Consider the following 25,949-nt stretch of genomic DNA (forward strand, 5'->3'; position numbering starts at 1 on the left):
CACGCATGTGTCAGGTAGTGCCAGGCTATCGGCCCGCCGGTCTTCTGTTGGGACTGACAACCAAGTCAGACCCGACCTCCCTCCAACTTGGCAAGGTTTCTTCCTTCCTGGAGGTCAAGGTGCCAGTACGCTTGGGGATGGGGTCATAGGATGGCTGGCACCCAAGGGTGGATTTCCCCATTTTGCCCATACTGGAGCGTACCTATGGTGCATGCTGGGTTGCCAGGAGGACCAGGGCGCAATCCTTCATCCTTTCCCTCACAGATCCGGCCCAGCACATTCCACAGGGTGGCACAGGCTGCCCCTGCGAGTGGATTGACTATTTGTCAGTCAGGCCAACCTCCTCAGTCAGTAGTGCCTCTCCGTCATGAATTTGCTACTTGGCCACCCCACATGTGACCTCCACATTCACTACAGCCTCCCTTTCAGGACTGAACTCTACTCTCAAGCATGGCTAGACCTACGGTCAAAGCACTCTTCACCCACTTCAGATGGGAAGGATGTTAGGGGCATTTCTTATGACCAGACTCTGGATCACTTAAACTCGTCCCGCTGAGTTGACCACCACATCCACGACAGCTCAGCAGGTACATCAGCTTGGGATGGGACCCAGCCTCGGATGGAGTGAGAGGAAAGTTTGGAGCCTCTGTACTCCGATGAAGATACTGTCACACATTCATCCCACCCCTCCCAGGGTGACAGATTAACTCGGCTCTAGCTCTGCTAGAGCTGAACCTCCCCAATCAGGTCACTCATGCAGAGTCTGCCCATCCACCCACACTGTCACCTCAGCCCTCCTCAGACAACATGATGCTGCCTCCTGGCATCTTAAAGTTCCAGAGATGGCACAGGAGTGGCTCAATAAGCTCAATGGCACAGTCAGGGGTGCTGCTTCCATGCCTCCTCCCTGCAAGGAGGCCTTTTCAGCCCCAGGAGCTTTCCCCCTGGGGAAGTTTCTTAAAGACGAAAAGTGAGGTGTGGTCTTTATACACCCTGGACTATCTGGCCTATATGGAAGCAGAGCCCTCTGAGCAACAGGATGCTGGGCCCGCAACACAATATCTTCCATACCTCTCTTTCAGAACGTTGGTGGAATGGAAGAAATTAGCATGCTGTTGCTCTTGGAGGTCTCCACAGCATACACCTTTGCTGCCTTCCTCCACAGGGCCAACCAGTTGTGGGAACAGCATCCTGTTGCTCAGGATATTGGTTCTCTTTCTTCAGACCCTCCAGGCCTCTTCAGTGACCCAAGGTTGAACCTCTTTGGCAACAGAGTGGCCTCAGGTCTGACCGTGGCCACAGAAGCAGCTACCAGCCTACATTTTAATACAGTGTTGGCTCAACAGGACGTGGTGCTCCGCCTCAACATGCTGCTCGAGGAAAGGGCCACTTTGCAGTCCATCCCGGTACAGCAGCACTCTCCCTTCGGGCATTACATGCCCAGTTTCATCAGCCACAGGGACGAGATGAACAGGAGGTGGCATCATACTTAGTCCATACCTCCCAGGGCCGCCAGGGTTCTCTGCCTCTTAAGTGGCCTGCCCCCCAGGCACCTCCCAGTGCCACTCAGTCAAAGATGAGGCGGCAGTTTCAGCATCACCGCCAGAAGCTCAAGGCCCCTCATGCCCAGCCACAACAACTGGCCATACCTAAGGCCAGAAGACAGTACCCCCAGTGACTAGGCCCTGATCCAGCACCGCCAGTAGTGCAGCCTCTACAAGAGTGATGGCCTAGAGGTAACGCATCCGCCTAGGAAGCAAGAGAACCTGAGCATGCTGGTTCAAATCACAGCTCAGATGCCGATATTTTCTCCCCCTCCACTAGACCTTGAGTGGCGGCCTGGACACTAGTCATTCGGATGAGACGGTAAACCGAGGTCCCATGTGCAGCATGCACGTATCGCATGTAAAAGAACCCACGGCAACAAAAGGGCCAAATTTTGTAGAAAAATCTACGTTGATAGGAAAAACAAGTAAAACTGCACGCAGGAAAATATACAAAAAAATGGGTGGTGCTATAGTGTAGCGACGCACTCTCCCTGGGGAGAGCAGCCCGAATTTCACACAGAGAAATCTGTTGTGATAAAAAAGAGAAATACAAATACAAAGTAGGAAGTCTCTCTCGGCACACACAACAGTGGCGTGCACTGGAACTCGACTGGATTGTGTCGGTGCTGGAATCGGGGTACATGCTGCCTTGGGAAGAGGAACGCCCACCTCTGAGACCCAACTCTTGGACCTAGGTCCAGGATTTTACAGCCACCTGTTTGTGATTTCAAAGGTCTCTGGAAGGTGGAGACCAGTCCTGGACTTGTCCCCCATCAAAAAATTCCTCCCCAGAGTCAAATTCAAGATGGACACACAGGCACATATTCGAGAGACCATTCAACAGGGTAGTTGGGCTACTTCTATTGACCTGATGCTTACTTCCATATATTTATTCACCCAGCAACCCGTCAGTACATGAGGTTAGTTTGGAGGTACAAAGTGTTCCAATTCTCTTCCATCCCATTTGGTCTTTCCCTTGCCCCTTTCATGTTTACCAAGGTGGTGCGGGAATTGGTGTCCCAGGTCAGGTCGGAATCCATTCGTTTGTGTGTGTACCTGGATGACTGGCTCATTCTGGCCCTGTCACAGGCCCTGTGTCAGAGGCACATGGCCAGACTTCTGGACCTGTGCTCCCAGCTGGGCTTTGTCACGAACCAGGAGTCAGTCCTTCGACTTCAGAGGGATGAGATTTGACTCGTGATAGTCTTTCTGACACCAGATCACTTGGGTTGACTGGCAGTTCTCTGTCGCAGCTTATGCCGTTCCTCCCTAGGTACAGCATGAACACTTTCATTGCTCTTGGGCATGATGGAATCCATGGCACCCATCACCCCTCATGGCAGGCTTTGCAAGCACCCCCCTCAGAGGGCTCAGGCTGTGGTGGTCCCAGGGAACCCAACCCTGGGACACTCAGATCTGTCTGGAAGAATGGTTCCTTGAGGTGACATCAGTATGGTTTCTCTCCCCTCTTCGGACACAGGGGGTGCCCATAGCCCCACCCAACTTCAAGTGGCACTCTTCACAGACGCCTCCTCCCTGCCTGGGGAGCCCACATGGACTCACTCCATGCCGCAGGGACTTGGTCCCCGGAGTGCCTATGCCACATCAGTGTTCTGGAACTGGAGGCAGTTCGCAGGGCTCTCCTGTACTTCTTGGGGGAGGCCGCCGGCAAGACCATCTGTTTGTTCACAGACAGCAGGACAGTAGTGTGTTATGTAAACAAAGGTGGTGGGAGGGCGTGGGCAGTGGGTGCATTCAGTGGACCTCTCCCTGTGGACCGAGGCCCTACTCCATTGGTGCCATGTCTAGGGCAATGCACTCAGACATAGCAAGCAAAGCCAACATTTTGCCGATGCACTCAGCAGATCCAAAAGTGTCATTCATACAGAGTGGACCCTGGACAAGGACACCCTTCAGGGGGTGTAGGAGTGGTGGTTTCGGCCGATGGTGGACCTCTTTGCCACAAAGTTCAACAAGAGACTCCCCGCTTACGTCTCACCGGTCACAGACCCAGAAGTGTGGGCAGTGAATGCTCTGTCTCTAGACTGGTGCAACTAGATTGCCTACGCATTTCCTCCCTTTCCAGTTCTGTCCATGGTGATCCAGAAAGCCAGACTGGAATGCCCACAGCTGATTTTCATTGCGCCCAAATGGCCTGCTCAGCCCTGGTACCTGGACCCCAAGGCTCTGACACATGTTCCACCTCTGGAACTCAAAGCCAAACCACATCTGCTGAGACAGACCCGCTCAGGGATCCCTCATTCAAGTCCTCCACATGCACACATAGCTGCTATGCGGTCTGAACTGCCTCACCAAAATTGAAGTGTTTGGCCCCTTGGTCTGCCTCTGTGTAGTAGGCTCTTTCCAAGGGGCGCCTCCTCTGACCTCCTTAGTCTCAAAAGTAAGGAGGTCTGGGATGGACTCTATTTGACTTTCGATGGAAGAAATAGTTGTAGTGGTGTACGGCTCAGGACGTCCCTGCTATCAACCCTACAAGCATGCAGCTTGCCAACTTCGTGACTCACTGCTCCACGGGTCTCAACCTGTCAGCTCACTTAATGTGTGGGTACAGATCGGCTATTTGTGTGACTATCACTACAGTATCAGGCAGCTAGATGGACCTTCCTTTGAAGCTGATTTCCTTCTTTGGAGAGGTCTGGAGGGTGGGTGGGTGGGTGGGGGGGGGGCTTTCTTAAATAATCTAGAATTCCCAGGAGAATGCCCCCACTGGGACTTCTTCCTTCTGCTTGATTTCATTCGAAAACAACTGTTCGAGCCCTTTGGTACCATTCCTTTTGACTTAATCACCACTTTTCTTCTGTTGCTGGCCACAGACTGTCATAGAAGTGAGATAAATGGTCTTAGTGGAATACCTCAGGACTTGGCCTTCCACAGAGATGGTTCCATCACACTCCATTTCCTTCTGGTGTTTTTAGCTTAGATAACAGAGGTTCCCTCCCCCTCTGATTATCAGAGGCCCAAGACTAGGATAGGCATTTCTGCCAAGTTAGGTAGCTCAAATACTATTGGGATAGGTCTCGTCACAGACATTCCTCTCAGAGGCATCTTCTCATCTCTCTCAATGAGAATTACAAGACATTGCTGCCAGCATCATTTCTTGCTGGGATTCCCAAGTCATTCTTAGAGCCTACTCTCATGCACACAGAAATCTCAGCTGTCTGAATCCCAGAGCACACGAAGTGTGGGCCATAGCCAGTTCAGCTGCTTTTCAGCACTCTGTACCTCAGTCCTCTGCAGCATGTCTTCGAGACCGCTTTTTGGTGATCTGAGAATCCCATCAGCAACTTCTGCCTTAGAGATTTCCTTACGATCAGGGTTGATGGTTCCAAGGAGATTTCCTTTGTCTTGGCTAACACATCGGTTTCAGTTACAAGGGCTCCCCATGCGAACCAGAGGGTGTTGCCCTCCTCCATTTGCTTTAAATTCTGTATCAATTTGACATGGTACAGTATATGACAACAAAAAGAGGAGTTTGAATTCTGCTCTTCTTTTGGTGATAAATACTTTCCATGTCAAACTCAAATGCCCGCCTGTTCGTCCCTGCGTCTGAGCCATGGTTCACATGGGGCGTTTCTTGATGGCCATGGAATGAGTTTGCTTGTTGCCTTTGGAGGCATTTGATTGGCAAAGAGTGGACCCAGCCGGGCTGGGCGTTTTTTAACTGTTAGCCACACGAAATTTGGCCAAGCAGAGCAAACCGATTGGTGTAGTTTGCATCAGTTTGACATGGGTAGTGAATATTACCAAACAGAGTATAAACTCCTCTTTTTTTTAATTACTTTCTACTGCAGTTGCAAAGAAACTAAGTGGATTATGCACTGAAACTGTGTAGAATAGCAGAACTTTGGACTATAATTCATTGTTGTATGTCTACATAAGGTACAGTGAAACATTTAGTTCCTAGTTTTAATTAATTTTCTATGTTCATTTCAGCTGCTTTACTAACAATCTATAACATAATTCAGAAAGTATATGAAATTTGTTCATGGTTCACTCATTGCTAACCAGTGTGTAAGTAAGCTTCAAACTATCTTAAATTGATGGGGGAGTTGGGGGTGGGTGGGGGGAGGGGAGTTTTCGGACAAGTGCTTTTGTAAAATCGGGGAGGGGGGAGGTCGCAGAATTTCCCCCAGGGGACGTTTCAGGGTCCCAAAAGGTTCCCCAGGGGACCTACGGATGGGGTGACGATTTGGGACGTTACACCAGGACCCTCAGCTGCTGGACCATTGTTCCATTTCCTACATGGGTGGGAGTATTTCTCTTAAATGGATTTCCATATTGGCATTTTAGCAATGGTTTGTTTTTTAGTTGTTGGTTGTTGTTGTTGTTGTTTTTTCTCCTTTATTTTACTTTGTTTCACTATTTAGGCTTGCACTTTGGTTAATTCACTCGGGACGACAAGTTTTCTCCCTTGCTTTTCCCCACAGACGGCCCACTTGTAAGGGTTTGGAAAAAAAACAACAAAATACTGTGTAAGAAAATGAAACTTTCAGAACTGGTTTATTACGTGTTGAGCTATTACATATTAAAAAAAAAAATCAAATTTCTCATCTTATTTTTACAGTTTTGCCATATGTAGAAAATACTGCCAATTTTTCACCCTGAATCACCATACCCATGCTCGCTTTCTGCATTAAAATTCGCTTTCTTCTTCATCATCCACCTCTTCAATGTCCGACCCTTCAGTTTGTAGCATTTCAAGTACTTCGGCAACCCTAAAACGTTGCCGTCACTGCCTTGTTCGCTTCACAACATTCTGAGAGGAGCCCGCTTTGCTGACAGGCTGGCACGCAAGCAGACGACCGGTCAGTGACTTTGTCAGCGTGTGTGCGAGACGGGCCACACGTCCCAGACTGACCAATCATACTGTTCGATTGTGGTGTGACCCAGAATAGCGCACTTTGCTTGGCTAATCGCAAAATCACGTGTACAGCGCATGATGGAATTTTACTTTCAGAGAATGCTATTCCATTCCTTCGTCCGAATCCGATTTGTGTAGGAATGCGTGAGCATTCCTTCGTCTGGAAAGAGTTAAGCAACCCCTGGACACTGGCACAAACATCTCAGTGTTACAAAAATCAGTCACTCCCACCCATGCACACAACTCATTTGTTGATTGTGTTTGTCACAGAGGAGAAAGCAAAGCAGTTGGCACAGGAAGAGGAGGAGACGAGGAAGAAGAAGGAACAGAGGAAGGCAGAGAAGGAGAGGAAGAAGAAGGAAAACCAAGCCCGCAAAGCCGCACACAAAAGAGCTGAGATCAGCACCGATGAGGATGTGGAAGGGGGTGAGAGTCTGTGTATGGGGCAGGGTGGGGGATGAGAAGTGGGGGTGTGTGGATGTGTGTGCGTGTGTGTAGGAATGTGTGGTTGGGGGTGGAAAGTGTGGATGTGTGCGTGTGTGTGTATGTGTATCTGTAGTTTTGTGTATTTGTGTGAGAGAGATGTGTGTGCACGTGAAACTGTGTGTGTGTGTGTGTGTGTTGTCTTCTTGGGGATATTTTTTAATTTTTTAAACTGTATGCTACAATATAGTGGAAAATGCCCAGAATTTAAATGTTAAGCAGAAGACATGCTTTGGAACTTGCAATTTAAGTGGCAAGATGGAAATGTTCCTCATGTGCACAATGTAAATTGAAAATAACCATTGTATTTCAAATGGTAAGTAGAAAACGCCCCTTGTGTAATGTAAATGTCCAAGTGGAAAATGTCTGTTGTGTATGATTTATGTGGCAAGTTGAAGTGTCTCTCATACTTAACTCATTCCACCCCACAACTACATGCCTGCTACAACTCCCCTTTACCAGCTATACACCAAATCATTGCAGTAAAAAATAGGGTGTTCATTAAAAAGGCTCTACATTGCTTATTTTAAAATACAATGTCATCAAACTTTCAGGGAAGGTTTGAAATTGAACAACCTTTTACCTTGTATGCATTGTGTTTATTATGAATTTGAATAAACTGATTTAATTGTCAATGGTAGCATGATATTCCTTAAAAAAATAAAAGGATGATGACACTAAAACAGACAAATACAAAGACCCCGTGTACATTCTTCATCTATATTTTATATTTAAAAGAGAAGGAGAAAAGATGAAAAGAAATCATGCTTTCCTATCTTTATGATTGCAGACCTTGAAAATACCAAGCTATTCCTTAAGAAAATGGCACAATCACAGTTCACAAAGGACTTCAGTAGGACTGAATTCAATGTTGGCAGTTGTGTTGGTTTTTTGGGTTTTTTTAAATTCATTTATTTATTTATTTTCTTTGGGTTTTTTTTTTTTTTAATGAATAATGCACACATTTCGAAAACAACAACAAAACAGTTTATTTTCACTCAAAGATGAATGAATTGTGTCCTATTACAAGTACGTTTCAATTTGGAAGTATTCTTTCACAGCCCGCCAGTAGTCTGTGATGGTGTGATAAAGTCTGAAGCAGGGATCCACATGCTTCTAAGGGTTTACTGCTCTAGTCCCAGGTCTTAATTGATAGCCCACATAGTCATTGTAGCTGTTCGGACTGAATAAGTGGTGGTTTTTGTACTGATGCCCCTGATAGGGCTTCCCATGCCGAACAGGTCGTGAGTGAGGCCCAAAACTAAAAGTGACCCACTGTCCCTTTCGCTATTCTCTATTCTTCTTTTTACCGCCTCTTTTCTGTCCTCAGCTCCCCATCAAGCCTTCTTTTCCACATTCTTTTTTCTCTGCGGCCTTCTTCAGGCCCACCGTGTTTGCCGTGCGGCGCGACCTGTGATGGAGGGGAATGAGATCCTGGGGATTGAGAGAGCATGCTGCTCTCAACACATCCCTTTGGCTTGGACCTCTCCTAAGACAGGCGGCACACATTGGCCCGTGTGTGTCAATTGGCTACCTCTATGTGGGGCTGGGTCAAGACTGGCAGTTTAGAGGCAAACTGTGATAACCCCCGCAGTGCTCAGTTCTCTGTCCCCGGGAGCTGGGCATGATCGGGGGGGAACGCGTTAGAGCTAGACTGTTGGTCGTATGTCCCTCCCGAAACCTGGTGTTCCCTTGACCCTGGCCCCAAAGTTGGACCCCATGGTGGGTGGGTAAAGAGGGATGAATTAAAGATAAAAAAAAAAAACATGACTTCAACTCAGTCGCATCCCCCTAAAGTGGCAAGGGGGAAGAACGGAAAGCGACTCAGACTCTGATTCAGAGGTCCGAGAGACCTCTGTTGGCTCTGAGCCCCTTCGTCATCCAGAAAGGCTTTGAATGTTTGGCTGGTGCATTGAAGTCCTGAGGAACGGAACGTTTCTGGTGGAGACTACATCAAAAAGGCGGTCACAGCTTCTGCTAAAAGCGGTTACTTTTGTGGATGGGGCGGTGAAGGTCTGCCCTCACAAAGGGCTGAACTGCTCGAAGGGGGTCATCAGACGCCCTGATTTGAGAGGAGTGTCTGAGGCAGAAATTAAGAGTGATCTGGCCTTGTACCGTAAAGACTCCACCAGTTCACTGGCCTACAGAACTTACTTTTCAGAACTCTGCCACAAATTTCCCACTTTCCAAAAAATCTTCACTGACGGTTCCAAGTCAGAGGATGGAGTCACTGCATCTGCGTTCTGTCCCGCCTTTCCTGACCAGCCCACAATGGAACACATCCTGTCTGACAGCTCAGTGTACACTGCGGAACTGACTGCACTTGTTCTGGCGATGAAAATGGTTCTCTCTTTGAAACAAAAGAGATTCATGATCTTTTCCGACTTCTTGTCAGCCCTGGAGGCGATCACCTGCAGGAATCTGACTCATCCCAAACTGCTGGAATTGTACAAAGCTTTTAATCTCATAACGGAGAAAGGATATGATGTTGTGTTGGCCTGGGTTCCCAGCCATGTTGGCATTCGTGGTAACGAAAGGGCAGACCAGCTGCCAAGAACGCTGTAAAGGAAGAATTATCGAGATCCTTCGTACCATACACAGACATGAAGCAGAAGGTGAACACTTACGTTAAGGATCTTTGGCAAGATGAGTGGAACACCCAGACGGACAACAAGCTGTTCCAAATCCATCCAGACCTAAAAGAGACCCTCCCATCAGTGGTGAAGAACAGAAAGGAGGAGTCTGTGCTGTGCAGACTGCGTGCAGGGCACACTTTTTTTTTTACTCATTCTTACTTGTTGAAGGGGAAGAGGCCCCTTGATGTATTCCCTGTGATGAACCTCTCACCGTGAAACACTTGCTCCTTGACTGTTTGGTTCTGCATGACGTTGGACACAGACATTACACGGCGGTTTCTCTGAAGACTTTGTTCTGTGGACACTGATGGACTTCTTGAAAGAAGTAAATATTTTTAATCTGATTTGAAGTTTTTAAACTATGAAAGGTTTTTAAACTTTGAGTGGTAAGCTTAAAGCAGTGACTTGTTTTTATTGGATTTTTTTTTTTTTAAATTTACCCTTGTCTTGTAGTAGGTATTAACATGGCGATAGCCTTGAGATAGTCTCAGTGGTTGGCGAGGCACTAAGCACCATCATTTGATTTGATTTGAACCTCTTCACTGTCACTTTCGTCAGTGAAACTGCCACTATTTTCCTATTCATTGCTGTTATAAATTCATAAACAGCTTGGCCACATCAATCTGCAGTCAGTCCTCTTCTGTTTTGCATCAATGGTGATGGCATTTTGAGAAAAAAAAAAACTTTGTGAAAATTGAGGAAGAATTGTTTTTTGACCTGTTGTTTGTTTTCCCACTTTTGAATTCGGAAATGGTTTGGCTTAGAATGCCAGCTGTGCTAAGCAAGAATAAACTAAACTGGTGTAGTGTGTCAGTACAAGAATACTTATCGTTAAATCCAGTCCACAGGGGAAGTAATCATGAGTTGAGTCATATGTGGAGTAGAATAAGTTAAGCAGCAAGACCGTGTATTTCAATTGACATGCAGAAAATATCCCTCATAAAATTGTTGTTGTTGTTTTTTTTGTTGTTTTTTTCCCGGACTTTCTTGGGTCGACCACCGTTTTATTATATATATATATATAAATTCATTATGACATTCAGAATAGATGGGGAAAAAATGTGAACATACACAATAACTGATGTAAGTGATTATGTTGATATATATATATATGTATATATAGTTCATTACACAATCAAACACATGAATCATTTTATGGTTTTTAGTGACAATATATAAAGTCACAGACACAAACACATACACAGAAACATAAGCACACGCACACACACAAAGTGTTGTAAGTTGAAAATATTCCTTGTATTTTAAATAGCAAGTTGAAATATATCTCTCGAATATTAAGTTGCAAGTAGAAAATATCCCTTGTATTTTAAGTGACAAGTTAAAAATGTCTTGTATTTCAAGTTGCAAGTTGAAAATATCGTTTGTATATTAGATGCAAGTTGAAAACATCCCTCGTCTATACTGCAAGTGGCAAACAAAAATGTTCTAGGCAAAGACAGAAGGAAAATGTTCTTTGTGTATAACATACTTTGCAAAACCAGTTTTAGATTTTGTGATATATTCTGTGACAGATGAGATTGCCCTAGTGAAATCAAAAGTGCCCAGAAAAGACAAAACAGGTAAGCAACAACTGATCATCTCTTTTGAACTTGAAGGTGAAGTTTTAGCCTTTTTTTCTCCAGATAAGAGGATCAAGATGTTCCTTCACCCCAGCCCTCATCCCCTATCCTGACTCTTCCGAGCACTCTTCCCCCCCTCCTCATATCTCAGCATCTCCCCCCTTCTAACTCTCTTTCTCTCTCACCGATATTCTGCACTTGATTTAATTGTCTGTTATGCAAAAGTGGAAATGAAGACGAATTACATTTTGTTTGGGGTTGTTCTGGTTTAATCATTTTGAGAGTATGGTACATAATAATAATAATAATAATAATGGATACTTATATAGCACACTATCCAGAAATCTGCTCTAGGTGCTTTACAGAAATGCTTTGTTAACATAAAACATTACATCTATGTTAATAGACACACCAAAATGTGACTACGCACGCATGCACGCACGCACGCACGCACACACACACTGCATACATACATTTTAACATACATGTGTATCTAACAGCTACCCTAACACATACGCACACATAGGCAGGCACAAACTTACATAAATGCACGCACACACAATACACATTCATATACATGCATGTAGTTATGTACACATCCCACATACATTGTATAGATATCCCTATCTGTTTTGCCCTAAGTCTATTTCTGCCATTCAAATAAGAAAGTATTTTGAGGAATTTGTTACTTAACTTGTACAAGGCATTGCATTTCCAGTCTGTTGCAGTTTTTTTAGTTTTCTGCAAATACTGTGCTTATCATACATCTACATTAGAGGCGGTGGCCTTCATATGAATAAAACATCCATATCTCTCTTTGTGTGTGCTTCTCTCTCTCTCTCTGTCTCTCTCTGTGTCTCTTTTCTCTTTCTTGCTATTGCTTTTATGATGATGAATGATATGGATACTTCCATAGTGCCTATCCAAGCTTTAAGCGCTTTACAGGGTCATTTGCACTACAGGCTAGAGCCGACTAAAGGCTGCTCATCATTCGTTTCCTCTGTCATTCAATCGGATTTCAGGTAGGCACACATACTCAGACAGACATGTAATATTTTACATGTATGACCATTTTGATTATTTACACCACCATGTAGGTAGCCATACTCCAATTTCAGGGGGGTGCACGGTATATGTGTTCATTGTTCGCATAATCCACCAAATGCTTACATGACCTTTTATGGGCTTTAACGTGTGTATTTGATTTTTTGTGTGGATGTACTCATGAAGAGGGTTCAGGCACTAACAGGTTTGCACATATGTTGACCTGGGAGATCGGAAAAATCTCCACCCTTTACCCATGATGCGCCGTTATCAAGATTCAAACCCTGGACCCTCACATTGAAAATCCAACACTTTAACCACTCAGCGCCCTGGCAGGGTAGAAACTGTCATACATGTAAAAGCCCACTCATGTACATACGAGTGAATGTGGGAGTTGCAGCCCATGAACAAAGAAGAAGAACCACTCGGCTATTGCGCTTTCTTCTCCACACACATAAAAAGTTTAACTCAGTTTGACGCAAGAAGTGATGAATCTTGTAGGGGCCAACCAATTCAGGTTTGTATTAGACTTTAGTGCAGGCAAATAACTTGGTGAAAATAAAACTTTTTGTCCAAAAAAAGTCAGGTGATTTTCTTTTTCTGTGTGTGTGTGTATTTTATTTGAATACTGCCTTAGCTGCTCTGTCAAGCATTTGCAAGTTTCCTTGATAATCCGAGAGTCATCACATAAAATCATCAGTTGTATTCGTATTCTTGTGCTAATTCTGGTGTTAATATAAGCTAGTTGCAACACAAAATCAGCCATTTTCGTAGCAAGATTACGGCAGTTCATGGTGTTCAGCTGATAATAACAGCAGTACGATTCACGAAAAGCATGTGATCAACCTGTAAGTGGTGAAAAGTGCCTTTTAAGAATTAATTTCTTCATACATAGAAAAATGGCTATGATTTTTTGCAACAGCAAATATCATTTGTTCAGAAATGAATAAAAATCATGAAAATTTTATAATTTATGGAGAATAAAGAATGTAATTTGAAACAAAAAGTAAATATTCCGAACTTTCGTTTGACTGATGCACCGTGTGTGTGTGTTTGTGTGTGTGTGTGTGTGTGTGTGTGCTTCTCAAAGAGATGTTCTTTATAGATGATGATGATTATGATGATGATGTGGGTTCTAAACAGAGAATGGTGTTGTCTGGTGACAGATCACAAGCCCTGGTCATGCTGGCGGATATTGCTGTCCGTTCACCTGCTGCTGTTGGCCCTGGTGGCCGGTGTGGCCATGCACTGTCGCTCCAGCTCCACAGACCCCACCTGTCAGCAGTACTACCGGCCGCTGGAGGCACAGGTACTGCAAGCCACTGTCCACCTTCACCAGCAGGCACAGGAGATCCACGTCAAAATGTATGATTACTCAAGTCACTATTATAGCGTCTTTATGGAATCATCCAGCCATTACTATGGCATCTTGTGGGAGTCCTGTCACCCTTACTTTAGCCAGCTGTCCAACTCCTTCCGACATTACTATCACAGGTTGGCTGAGTCCTCGCACCCATACATGGTATCACTGGCTGTGAATTCCCGTCATTTGTTTGATGCTGTGTCCAACACATCACTTTCGCTCTATGAGAGTGCATCAGAAAAGGCCGTGGAATTTTTGGAAGTGAGCAGAGAAGTTTTGAATGCTACTGTCACATCCATGCAGGAGATCATGATAAAAACAGGAGAAGGAATGAGAACAGGCCAGATGGCCCAGCAAGAAGGGAAGGCAACCAGTGAACAAGCAACCAAGGAGGAGAAAACAGTTGATGCTCAACCAGTCGGAAAGGAAGAGAAGGTTGACTTTTCTAAGGTTCAACCAGAGAAAGAGGAAAAGAAGGAAACTGACCGAGTGAAAGTGGCAAAGAAGGAAGCTCCACCAGTAAAAGAGGGAAAAAAGAAGGAAGCTTCACCAGTGAAAGGGGAAAAAAGGAAGGAAGCTCCACCACCAGCTAAAGAGGAAAAGATGGAAGCTCCACCACCAGTTAAATTGGAAAAGAAGGAAGCTCCACCAGCTAAAGAGGAAAACAAGAAAGCTCAACCACCAGTTAAAGAGGAAAAGAAGGAAGCTCCACCAGTGAAAGAGGAAAAAAGGAAGGAAGCTCCACCAGTGAAAGAGGGAAAAAAGAAGGAAGCTCCACCACCAGCTAAAGAGGAAAAGATGGAGGCTCCACCACCAGTTAAATTGGAAAAGAAGGAAGCTCCACCAGCTAAAAAGGAAAACAAGAAAGCTCAACCACCAGTTAAAGAGGAAAAGAAGGAAGCTCCACCAGCTAAAGAGGAAAAGAAGGAAGCTCCACCAGTTAAACTGGAAAAGAAGGAAGTTCCACCAGTTAAATTGGAAAAGAAGGAAGCTCCACCAGTTAAATTGGAAAAGAAGGAAGCTCCACCAGCTAAAGAGGAAAAGAAGGAAGCTCCACCAGCTAAAGAGGAAAACAAGAAAGCTCAACCACCAGTTAAAGAGGAAAAGAAGGAAGCTCCACCAGTGAAACAGGAAAAGAAGGAAGCTCCACCAGTAAAACAGCAGAAGAAATCTGAACCCCTGACACAGAAGGGGGATGCTCAGCCATTGAAAGAAGAGAAAAAGAAAGACTCCCAGTTCACCAGGGAGAAAACAGAGACAGTGTCGGCCATAGAGAGTGGAAGCGTTGAAAAAAAAAACCATGAAGAAGGGGTCAGGGACACAAATGAAAAGGAGAAAAAAAAGGCGAATCAAGAAGATGAAAAAATGGGAGCAGAGAGAGCATTTGGAAAAGAAAGCACAGCAGACAGGGGATAGAGAGGAGACATTTCCTGATGAAAAGGAAATGCAAAAGGAAGAAAAGGAGGAACAGATGAAAGATGACAAAGGGGAACAGAAAGGGAAAGGAGAAAGACCGGAACCAGAGAACACTGATGGAGAGGACAAACAGCACAAAGAAGAGGCAGCATTGAAAGATGAAAAGAAGGATTGAGAGGGAAAGAACAAAGCAGAACTCATTGATCCAAATAAGAACGAAATCAGCTGTAAAAATAAAATGACCAGAAACAGTGAAAACAAGAAAAAAAAAGTACAGATAGTGAAAGAAACAGACAGGGAAAAAAAAAAAAAAAAACAGGGCAGAGAGAGTTTGACAGTAGTGCAAAGGAAACATCGAAAGACAAGACAGACAGGAGAGAGAGTGGAAAAGTCACACAAGAGAAAGAAAGGGAGAATAACAGTGCAGTCAGCAGGACAAAAAACCGCATCCAGCAGATAAGTGGTGTCACATCTCCCTGCTTGTGTGGTAAGGGTTGAGTCAGTACAATGACAATCGGGAAAAAATGTGAAGGACTGAATCAAGGGTGCACACAGTCATGAATGATATGTTTATTTATGCATGTTTTTTTTATGGATGTTTAAGTCTGTGTTTCTCTCATGTGTATGTTGTGTATGTGTACCTGTGTTATATGTATTTTTGTGCACAATTGCTAATTTTCATTCTCTGTTGGTAGTTTGATTTCATACACACACAAAAAAACCCACACACACATTGGAGTTGGTTTGTCTCTTCTTTTTTCTTTTTTTCTTTTTTTGCAGGAATGGGGGTGTTGTGTTTCTTCCCTTCATTTAATGCAACAGAGTGAAGTGCATTGGAACTTGAAGGGACTTCAGTGCCACACATTTATTCTAGCTTGTCTCTTGATTGCCAGGCAGATTTTGGTTGTGGAGGGTAATGATTCACACACAAAAAATTATAGCATTCAAACTGTTACAAAAAATATAAACCCATACTTTTCTGAAAGGAAAATATACATACTGATAGTATGAACTTTACATAACACTTCTCTGGCTAGCAATGAGTGAACCATAAATATGAAATAAATAAACATTAGATAATTTCTGAATTTATGTAAAAGATTGTCAGTAAAAGTAGCTGAGATAAACCAAGAAAATACGTGAAGAATATAAAAAAGATGTTTGTGTCTCCACACTTTATGTATACAGAGTCCAGAATAAAATCCAAACTTCTGGTATTCCACAAAAATTCTCTCATAATTATATACTCTTTCATGCATGTGCGCCAGCATGCATGCACGCACACAAACATACGAACATACACCATCCTATCACACACACACACGTCTTTCAACTTCCACAACCTCCTGTGCCACAACCACTCACTTCATGCTCACTTTTAGACAATATCAAAGAGGTCTACAGTGACCCATTTGCCACACAGTGCAGTGTTGTGAGTACTGTTTGTGTCTCGCCTGCAGATGACAGCTGACCCCTTCTTTGATCTGTGCATACATTGCTCAAATCAGGCAGGTCACATGTCAAATGATTGCAGGAAATTGTTCCACCCTCTTATCACTATCTGCCCCTCCCTGGCCTAAATAAGTGGATAGTTTGTCTTTTACTTCAACTCCAGGTCAGCCACAGAGCAATGCTTGGCTTCCTGCACTGCTTTCCTTCCTTAGCTTGCATTATCTAGCTTTGCAGCTACCCCTCCCATCTCCCTTCTATGCAAATCATTACCTTCACCCACCTTCTTGTCTAACAAACCATTTTGATAACAGTTTGTAACAGCGGCCACTAACCTTGTCATCAAAAATGATTTGTGAAGCTTCTGCATCATTTTGGGTAAAGAAATATCTTCCCTTTTTTTAAAAAAAAATCAAGAAGCAGCTGTTTGAACTCACTCTGGCTTGGTTGTAATCATCATCCTCCATTTTGAAAACATCATCTGAATTTCTGAAAGGGGTGCTACAAATAACATCCTGAAATGACGTCTGATTAGGTTTTGCTCCTCATGAATAAAGCAGACATATCAAGCTTTCCCACTGGTGTGTACTGGAAAGCCATTATCTAAAGTAGAGGTAAGAAAATTCCTATTATGACGATCACAGATTTATCGGTCATGGGTCACTTTCAAACACTTCAGACCTTCATGGAAATTTCCATCACTGGGCACTGAAGACATTAAAGCATTCACATATGTCGCAGTTCTGATTGGGTGGCTGCACTCTCAGGATATGTCTCTAGGGGACACATGACTGGAATTGAGAGAGTTCCTGACCTGTTCTTTCAGTACCACTTCATCAATATAATATTGAGAAAAGAATTTTTCATTTCCAGGGTAGATGGTATAAATCCAGCTAGGAAACTTTTTATATCTGAAACGTAGTTGTAAAGAACTGATTATTGTTCCCGTCTGGCTGTGTATGAAAGAGATCAGATATTTGATCCAGTGTTCAAGATTTTAGAAAATTGGACAGAAATTTGATATTGCTGTATGAATGACAAAAAGTAGAACAGGAGGCCCCACGATCCTCAACTGATCAGATGTATCAAGACATGAAAATCAGGACATGAAAAATATATTTATATTTCTTAAGTTCTGATCAATGCTTTTGACCTCAATAGTCTCAATGAGGAAAAAGAGGGTCTGTAAAATCTCTCATTTGAAACACATGGTTTTGGTTGAAAGTGCTTGACTGTTGCATGCAAAGATGCTTGTTTTGCCTGCTGTCAACCTGCGTTCTCTTTGTGGTCAGTGAAACAAAGTGCAGGAAAAGCGAGGAAGAGTGCATTTTAGACATTATTATTATTATTATTATTGTGTCTTTTTTGTTTGTTCATTTGTGACGGATTATGCAGGTTTGAAAAATCACTTGAAGCTGGTTTTAAACATTATTTTACATTTCTATTCATTCAAAACAAAAACAAGGCCTTCAAGACTCACTTGTGATACACTTAAAAAGAAAATCCAAGCTTTTTATGTATTGAGTATAATTTCAAAATGAAATGTTTAACTTGCTCAGTATGGTCAGTCCTGTCTTCTCCTCTACACAGACCCCTCGGATGTCCAGTGGGTGACTGAATGACCCAACCTTTAGCTTCCGTGGTATTCTTTGTCAACATTCACCTCTTCAGTATAAGAGCCTTCCGCTTGCAATATTTTGATGATGGTAACTGGGGTGAAACGCTGTTAACGTCGTCTCTTTCACTGTTCGTATGGAGTGAGTTAAGATGAGAAAGATCAGTTTAAAGCAAATTAAGTCCCCTAGCATTAATTACAGAGTAATTTCCCTTTTTTACTATCTGCACCAAAACGTTTGCAAAATAAATAAAACTTCCAAGCTTAGCAAAAGAAGTTCCTGTTTGAACAAAAAATGATAATAATGACTGCTCTTGTTGTTGGGTCAGAATATCAGATCAGAGTGCCAAGTTTAGAGAATACAAAAAATATAAATATAACAGTAAATGCAGTTTGCATATAATTAGGCTTCTTTTTTTCCTTTTTTTTTTTTCTTTTTTTTTTTTTTTTTTTTTGTGCCCTTCCCAGAGGTGCAATATTGTTTTAAACAAGATGACTGGAAAGAACTGAATTTTTCCTATTTTTATTCCTAATTTGGTGTCAACTGACAAAGTATTTGCAGAGAAAATGTCAATGTTAAAGTTTACCACGGACACACAGACACACACATACAGACAACCGAACACCGGGTTAAAACATAGACTCACTTTGTTTACACAAGTGAGTCAAAAATTAAATAGAAATGGACATAGGTGGATGACTGGGATTTAAAGATATTGCAGTGAATTTAATTTCAATGAAATATTAAAAGCTACTTTGAGCATTTGTGAGTACTAATTTAATGAGAGTTACTAGTAGAACTGTGTATTATTGTTATTGTTTGTTAAAACTACCAGACATCATCCTTTTGATTTACATGCTTTAATGTAACTTTCATAATTTTCCTTAGCTTTGTTCTCTAGTTGAGCATTCTGTGCAGCTGTATGATATTTCATTGTGATGTGAAGGAACATTAAACATAAAGTCATCAATGTTACATTAACTGCATTAATCAGCTTGCAGATAGTTCATATCAGCTTGCAGCTATTTACATGTGTTATGAAAACGAGTGTCATTGTCAGTGGTCCCAAAACCTGGTTTGGTCATGGGGGCACTGCACTGCTAAAGGCATCACCAACATTCTCCATTTCTGGTTGTTGTGGGTATCTTGAGCCGGAGTTTAGGCATGTCAAGTACAAATGCTACATGGTATGTACATTTATCATATTAAATTGCAAAGACCCAGATGTGTTATGACTCGCTGACATAATGTTGCCTTAGCACTGGTTTTGATTGATGCCAAAACTGATTGATATTGTCTCCATTGTATTGATGAGAGTATTTTTGATTGACAGAGATTTCCATGTATTGGTATTACATTCCCACCAGGGTGGTTGTTTAGTTGATGATTTATTCTTGACATGGTGATGGTATGGCAAGTCATGTTTCATATCTAGTGTACCTTGTAATAATGCAATGATGATTCTCATGTTATGATTGCATGACTGAATTGGTCAACTGATGATGAGTGGTTTCTTTTAGCATTTGTGTGTTTGCAAAAATAAAGAGAATTCATTTGAGTGTCACTGATATTAACATGTTGTTGTTTTTTTTAGATGATTTTCAATGTAATATTGTGAACATTAACACTGAGCAATCTTGTCATGATGATTCAAGCATTCAGTACCAGCAAAGAGAGAATGATGCCTCTTGGTTCTTACTGTGTCTGTCAGTTTCCTGTCACTTAACAGTTTGTTTCATCCAAATGTCTGCATATTCCAGAATGAATGAATGAATGTAATAAAGTGTTTATCTGAACACACAACAATGACTTTTTGTGTGTGTTTTCTGTGAGAGATTAATCAAGCACTTTAACAGTGCTTCATTACTTTTTTTGCATCCCATACTAGCTGCATCAGACAGGTGTAATATGAAACCAGGAGGTTTGCTCTATTGGCCAATTTTGTGGCTAAAGCAATCCTGCCACTCCTGTTGAGCCTCCTCCATTTCTGAGGGGCAAGCAGGAGTCCCAGTCCTGAAGTTCCTTCCCAGGAGCTTCAGCAGTGTCCTGCTCTTCATTTGCTGTTTCAGCGCCCAGGTCCAGGATTCCTCCCTGAGTGTTTCCACAATGGAGGTGACCCAGCCCCTGCTGGAGCCCAAACAAGATTTTGATAAGCTCTCTCAGACTCTGAGAAAAGCACAGAGGGTGCTGGCTCCCCTCTCTTCCCAGGCCAAACCCAATGCCAACCTGTGGAGTTGGAACTTGATCTCCACAAGTGAATAGCCTGTGCAGAGACATCTACTCCTATGCTATCCCCTCTTGCCCTCTTAAACAGGAGCAAGACGACCTTCTGGACCACTAGGCCCCTCAAGGTCCCAGAGCTGACCCAGGAATGGCAGATTAAGCCAGCCTGCAGGGTGAGGGGTACCTCCTCAAGAAAGGCAAGGACAAAAAGAAGGCTGCCAGTTTCAGACCTGACCAGTGAATGATCAACCAGCACCTGGTTTGGTATCTTGAGACTGAAAACATCCTGGTTCCCGAACAGGCAGGCTTCAGTTTCACAGCACAGAAGACCAGGCCACTAATCTCTCCAAAGAAAACAAAGACGCATCCTTGCCACCTGTACAGATCTACAAAAAGCCCTTGACAAAGTCTGGACTGATAGTTGCCTCATGAAACTGCCAAGGTGCAGAATTGCAGGCAACATGCTGCAGTGGATCAGATACCATCACAATCGCTCAGCAAGGGTCACAGTCAATGGATGGAAAGACAAAAAGAGTACTGCCACAGCACGGAGTTCCACATGTAGTCCTCTCATCAATACTATTGGTCTTCATTAATGACCTCATACAAGTTCTGCTCAAAGGTATCCATGCTGCACTCTTTGTCGATGACCTGGTGATGTGGTGCAAGGAAGAGCATGCTACCACTGACTGTCACATACAGAATGCAAAAAGCAATGGACAGGCTGATGACATGGGCAGACAGTGGTATGTTGCCATCTACACAGTCTTCCACAACACTCTTCACATTGTCATGGAACCAAAAATCTGGACCCATCAAACTTGGCAACACGACCCTGAGAAATGAGAGGGAGGCTTCTTCAAGAAAGGCAAGACTGTGGGTCACATTTGGCAAGAAACAGACCTAGCGACCAAACATCCAAAAAACTGAAGCAAAGGCCAAGCAAAAACTAGCCGTCTTGCAGAAGCTAGCAGGAACCAGCTGGAGAGCAAATCAAAAGATACTCAAGCGTGTCTGTAAGGGAACAGTCAGGCCTCAACTTGAGAATAGTAGGCAAGACCCACCACCAGTCCCTGGATAAGGTCACAAACTGGGCCATCAAGATCACTGGATCCATGCGATCCACCCCAATCAAAGTTATGGAGGAATTACTGCTATACAACCCTGTAGATAAATTCAGTTGCCTGCCTCAACATCCGATGAACAAGATGATGCAGAACCTGACAAAGGACGGTATCAAATGCAGTCGATTTATTCATGAAAGCAAGAAATTTGTCAGGGTTCACCAGGCTGGTGTACCACTTTCCACAAGACAGCTGAATCCCTCTGACCTGCTGCAGCCATGGAATAAATGCTTTTATTACTATAACTTTCCCTTCAATGCTGAGGTATCTTGTACTCCATTCTTTTGTTAAATGTTTCATGTGATCTATTCTTTGGATCCAGTTTTCTTCAATGGTTTTTGCCATCTTATCTGATTCAAAACAAATCCTTCATATTATTATCTTATTCACTACTGAGGCTGGTGTGTTTGTCTTCATTTTGTTTGCCTACTTTTAGTGCCTTCTATAAATCAAGTTTGAGACCTGAAAAATGTTCGAACCAATTAAATATTTCTAATGACTTAATTACATCTTCTTTTCTTGTAAGAACAGTGTTGTGTCATCTGCCATTTGTTTTAGTTTGATAGAAGCTGCGTCTCTCTCTTAAGAAGTAGGTGGTTTTATCCCTTTTATTTCGCTATATCTAATCTTAATTATAATAGCTATTAATTCTACAGCCGAGACGAAAGCAAGAGGTGAGAATCAGCAACCTTGTCTGATCCCACAAAAATCACCGAAGGGCTCGGATATCCACCCACCTTGGTTAACAGAGCTTGAACTTCCGTTAAACAAAACAAAATCCCATTTTCTAAAGTCGGCACCGAAGCCAAATACTTCAAACACGTGAAGCATACATTTTCTAGAGATGGAGTCGAAGGCTTTAGAGTAGTCGATTGCAAGTAAGTATCCAGCTTTGTTTTATTTAAGTAATTATTTAAGTAATTGATCACATCATCTATTGTTCTTATGATTGTGGCAATATTTCTGCCTCTAATGAATCCTACCTGGTCATTATTTACTAGTTTATCTATTACTTTGCTAAGTCTCTCTATATATAATCCTACCTGGTCATTATTTACTAGTTTATCTATTACTTTGCTAAGTCTCTCTGCTTATACTTTTGTAAATACTTTGTAGTCGGAGTTAGTAAGAGTTGTAGGTCTCCAGTTGTTTATCTTGTCTCTGTCGTCTTTACCTTTGTGGAACAGAGTGATTATTCTTTGTTTCTGAGTATATGAAAGTTCTCCTTTGTCGAATGAATCCATAAATGAGTCAGTAACAGTCTTACCTAATTTATTCCAAAAGAATGAATTATACTGTGATCCCGTCACTTCCGGGTGCTGAACCATTGTTTAGATTCATTAAGGCATTAGATGTTTCTTCTGGTGTGATATTTCCTTCGCATAAGGTAGCTTCCCTCTCACCTGGACGTGGAAACGTTTCGTTTTCTATAAATTCAGTGGCTGCTTCTATAACAATTGCTGTGGTAGTACTTTGGCAAAAGAGATTTTTATAAAATGATAGGGTAATACGGGGCAAGAAGCCCAGTCGGGGTCAAGCGCCCACCCCCAAAATATCGGAGATCATAGTACACAGCGAGCCAGTGACGCTTTACCATTTCCGCTTGACAGCCGGGAAAACACACCCAACACGGAGGCCACTCAGAAGTCAGCTGTTTTCCACATGCATTTGATTGTTTTCACCTTGATTTTTGTAAAACCCATGCTGATGAAATTTCGTTGCCAGTGTCTATTCTTCATTCAAAGCAAAATTCGATGATATCGTTCTGTAAAAGGAATGTGTCAGCCATTGAATCATAGCGGTGAAACCTATTTAGCTACTTTGCTTTTTCCAGAAAATTCTATAAGTGTTTTCAAACTGGGGCAAAACGCCTACAAGGTGTTGGGGCAAGACGCCTACCAGTGGGCCTTGTGCCACTTCACTGGGCGTTTTTTCAGGTCAGATAGATATATCTGCTACTGGTAACCTGGATCCCAGTACTACCTGTACTACAGGGTCGAATTGCTGGCGACTAAACCAGCACCCCCACCACTCCTCTCAGAAGGATGGTGAGGAGGATGGCTAGACACCCTGGTGGAATTAAATGACCCATCAAAGGGCGCCAGCTCTGGAGAGCTACCTGCGGCCACCTAGCTAAGGGAGCAAACCCTGACAGAAAATCCGGTGTGGGGCCCCTAAGGCGGTTGGATGGCAAACTTTGTCACTTTCCGGCAGCTCCTGCGGCCGCGTTGGCACCAAAACGTAACAGCCTTGCTGTTCCTTTGGATCTGTCAGCGAGGTGGAGAGGGGGGACAAGCTGCATGGGCAACAGCCTGTCTTCCATATTACATTGCCCAGGCTTATATCCGTCCATCCATCCACAAACACCTTGCACCTAAAACCTGGAGAGGACACTCCAGCCTCGCTACTAGCACTAGCGTCGGAACAACACGTGAAGCAACAGTTACCGGTTATAAGTTAGCGCTCAATTGGCGTAGAGCCGACGCCAGGGGTTGCTTCTGACGGTGGGAGGGACCCTCGCGTCCCACTGGACAGCTACCGCCCGCCCAAGCTGGACAGCCCCCAGCCAGTTAGGTGCTGTCCCGCCACGACCTGCCTTCTTCTATGGGTGTATGAAGATTAGGAGAATATCCGACAAGCAGGTCGGAAAACTTCAAGAAACGGATCAACAATGAAACTGGCCTGTTGGAATGTCTGGACAATGATGCCTGGGCTCTCCAAAGATCTGCAAGACATCAGCGACGCCAGAAAGACAGCCGTCATAAACAGCGAGCTGAAGAGACTAAATGTGGACATTGCCACTCTGCATGAAACACGGCTGGCTGACTCAGGAACACTAAAGGAGAGGGACTACACCTTCTTCTGGCAAGGAAAGAGCTCTGATGCCCCAAGAGAGTATGGAGTAGGCTTTGCAGTCAGGAACAGCCTGCTGAACATGATCGAGCCAGGCAGCGGCGGTTCAGAACGACTATTGACTCTCCGCCTCAACACCTCTGAAGGCTATGTCACTCTCGTCAGCACATATGCTCCAACACTGTCTGCCTCTCCAGACGCCAAGGATGAGTTCTACGAAAATCTTGCATCAACCATAAGGAACATCCCCAGGACAGAAAAACTTGTTCTCCTGGGCGACTTCAATGCCAGAGTGGGTGCAGACAATGATTCGTGGCCCTCCTGTTTCGGTTCCTTTGGAGTGGGGAAAATGAATGAGAATGGACAGTGACTACTTGAGTTTTGTACCTGCCATGAACTGTGCATCGCCAACTCCTTCTTCAAGACGAAGCCCCAACACAAAAGTCTCCTGGAGGCACCCACGCTCAAAACATTGGCACCAACTGGATCTGATCCTAGTAAGACGAGCTGCCATCAAAAACCTTCTCCACACTCGCTCTTACCACAGCGCAGACTGCAACGCGGACCACTCTCTGGTATGCTGCAAGATCAGGCTGCAACCAAAGAAGTTCCGTTGCTCAAAGAAACAAGGGAACTCTCGCATTGACGTCAGCAAGATGTCTCAGCCAGACCTTGCAGAACAGTTTACAGAGGCCTTTGAGAGAGAATTCGATGCATTGCAGCCCAGAGACTCTGCCACAGAAAGATGGGAAACGCTACGAGACACCATGCACCGCATTGCTATGGCCACCTTTGGGAAGAAAACCGCGAAGTCCCATGACTGGTTTGAGGCCAGATCATCAGAGATGACTCCCAGTATTGAGGCCAAGCGCGCTGCACTCACTGAGTACAAACGGTCACCCAATGAGAAGAACCTGCAAATCCTCAGGGCCGCCAGGAGTAAGGTTCAGTTTAATTCCAGGCGATGTGCAAATGAGTACTGGACAGAGCTCAGCGAAGAGATACAGAATGCTGCTGAAAGAGGCAACATCCAAGGGATGTATGATGGTATCAAGAAGGCACTGGGACCAACACAGAGCAAGACTGCCCCCCTCAAATCCTCCACGGGGGAAGTAATCAACGATCCTAGCCAGCAGATGGAGAGATGGGCAGAACTCTACTCTGACCTCTACTCCACAGAAAACATAGTGTCCAACTCGGCCCTCGATGCCATCAAGTGCATGCCGGGCATGGAAGAACTTGACGCAGAGCCAACTGAGGACGAACTCAGCAAGGCCATTAACAGCCTGACATCAGGCAAGGCACCTGACAGTATCGGAATTCTCCCAGACCTCATTAAACACTGCAAGACTACTCTTCTGCATCCTCTGCACACAGTCCTCTGTCAGTGCTGGATTGAGGGAGCTGTACCACAGGACATGAGGGACACCAAGATTATCACCCTCTACAAAAACAATGGTGAAAGGAGCGACTGCAACAACTGCAGAGGCATCTCATTTCTCAGCATTGTAGGCAAAGTCTACGCTCGGGTCCTAACTTGCCTGCAGAAACTGGCCGAATGCGTTTACCCGGGATCACAGTGCGATTTTCGAGCAGAGAGATCCACTGTAGACATGATCTTCTCCCTTCGCCAAATCCAGGAGAAGTGCAGAGAGCAGAGGATGCCCCTGTATGTCGCATTCATTGACCTCACCAAGGCTTTTGACCTAGTCAGCAGAGAGAGCCTTTTCAGG

The 25,949-nt window shown here is 43.9% G+C and overlaps 1 protein-coding gene across 2 annotated transcripts in view; it reads left to right on the top strand.

Annotated features, from left to right (window-relative positions):
• LOC143283909 (uncharacterized) overlaps positions 1–19,822 on the top strand; it is an 80,163-nt gene extending 60,341 nt beyond the window's left edge. For both annotated transcript variants that reach the window (XM_076590323.1, XM_076590321.1), the window contains exons 5-7: positions 6,700–6,855; positions 11,081–11,128; positions 13,339–19,822. In XM_076590323.1, the coding sequence (XP_076446438.1) occupies positions 6,700–6,855; positions 11,081–11,128; positions 13,339–14,951 (1,817 nt within the window). In that variant the 3' untranslated portion in view covers positions 14,952–19,822. The remainder of the gene's footprint in view (positions 1–6,699; positions 6,856–11,080; positions 11,129–13,338) is intronic.
• The last annotated feature ends 6,127 nt before the right edge of the window (positions 19,823–25,949 follow it).

Source organism: Babylonia areolata, chromosome 7 (genome assembly GCF_041734735.1).
Source record: "Babylonia areolata isolate BAREFJ2019XMU chromosome 7, ASM4173473v1, whole genome shotgun sequence".
NCBI classification, from domain to species: Eukaryota; Metazoa; Mollusca; class Gastropoda; order Neogastropoda; family Buccinidae; genus Babylonia; species Babylonia areolata.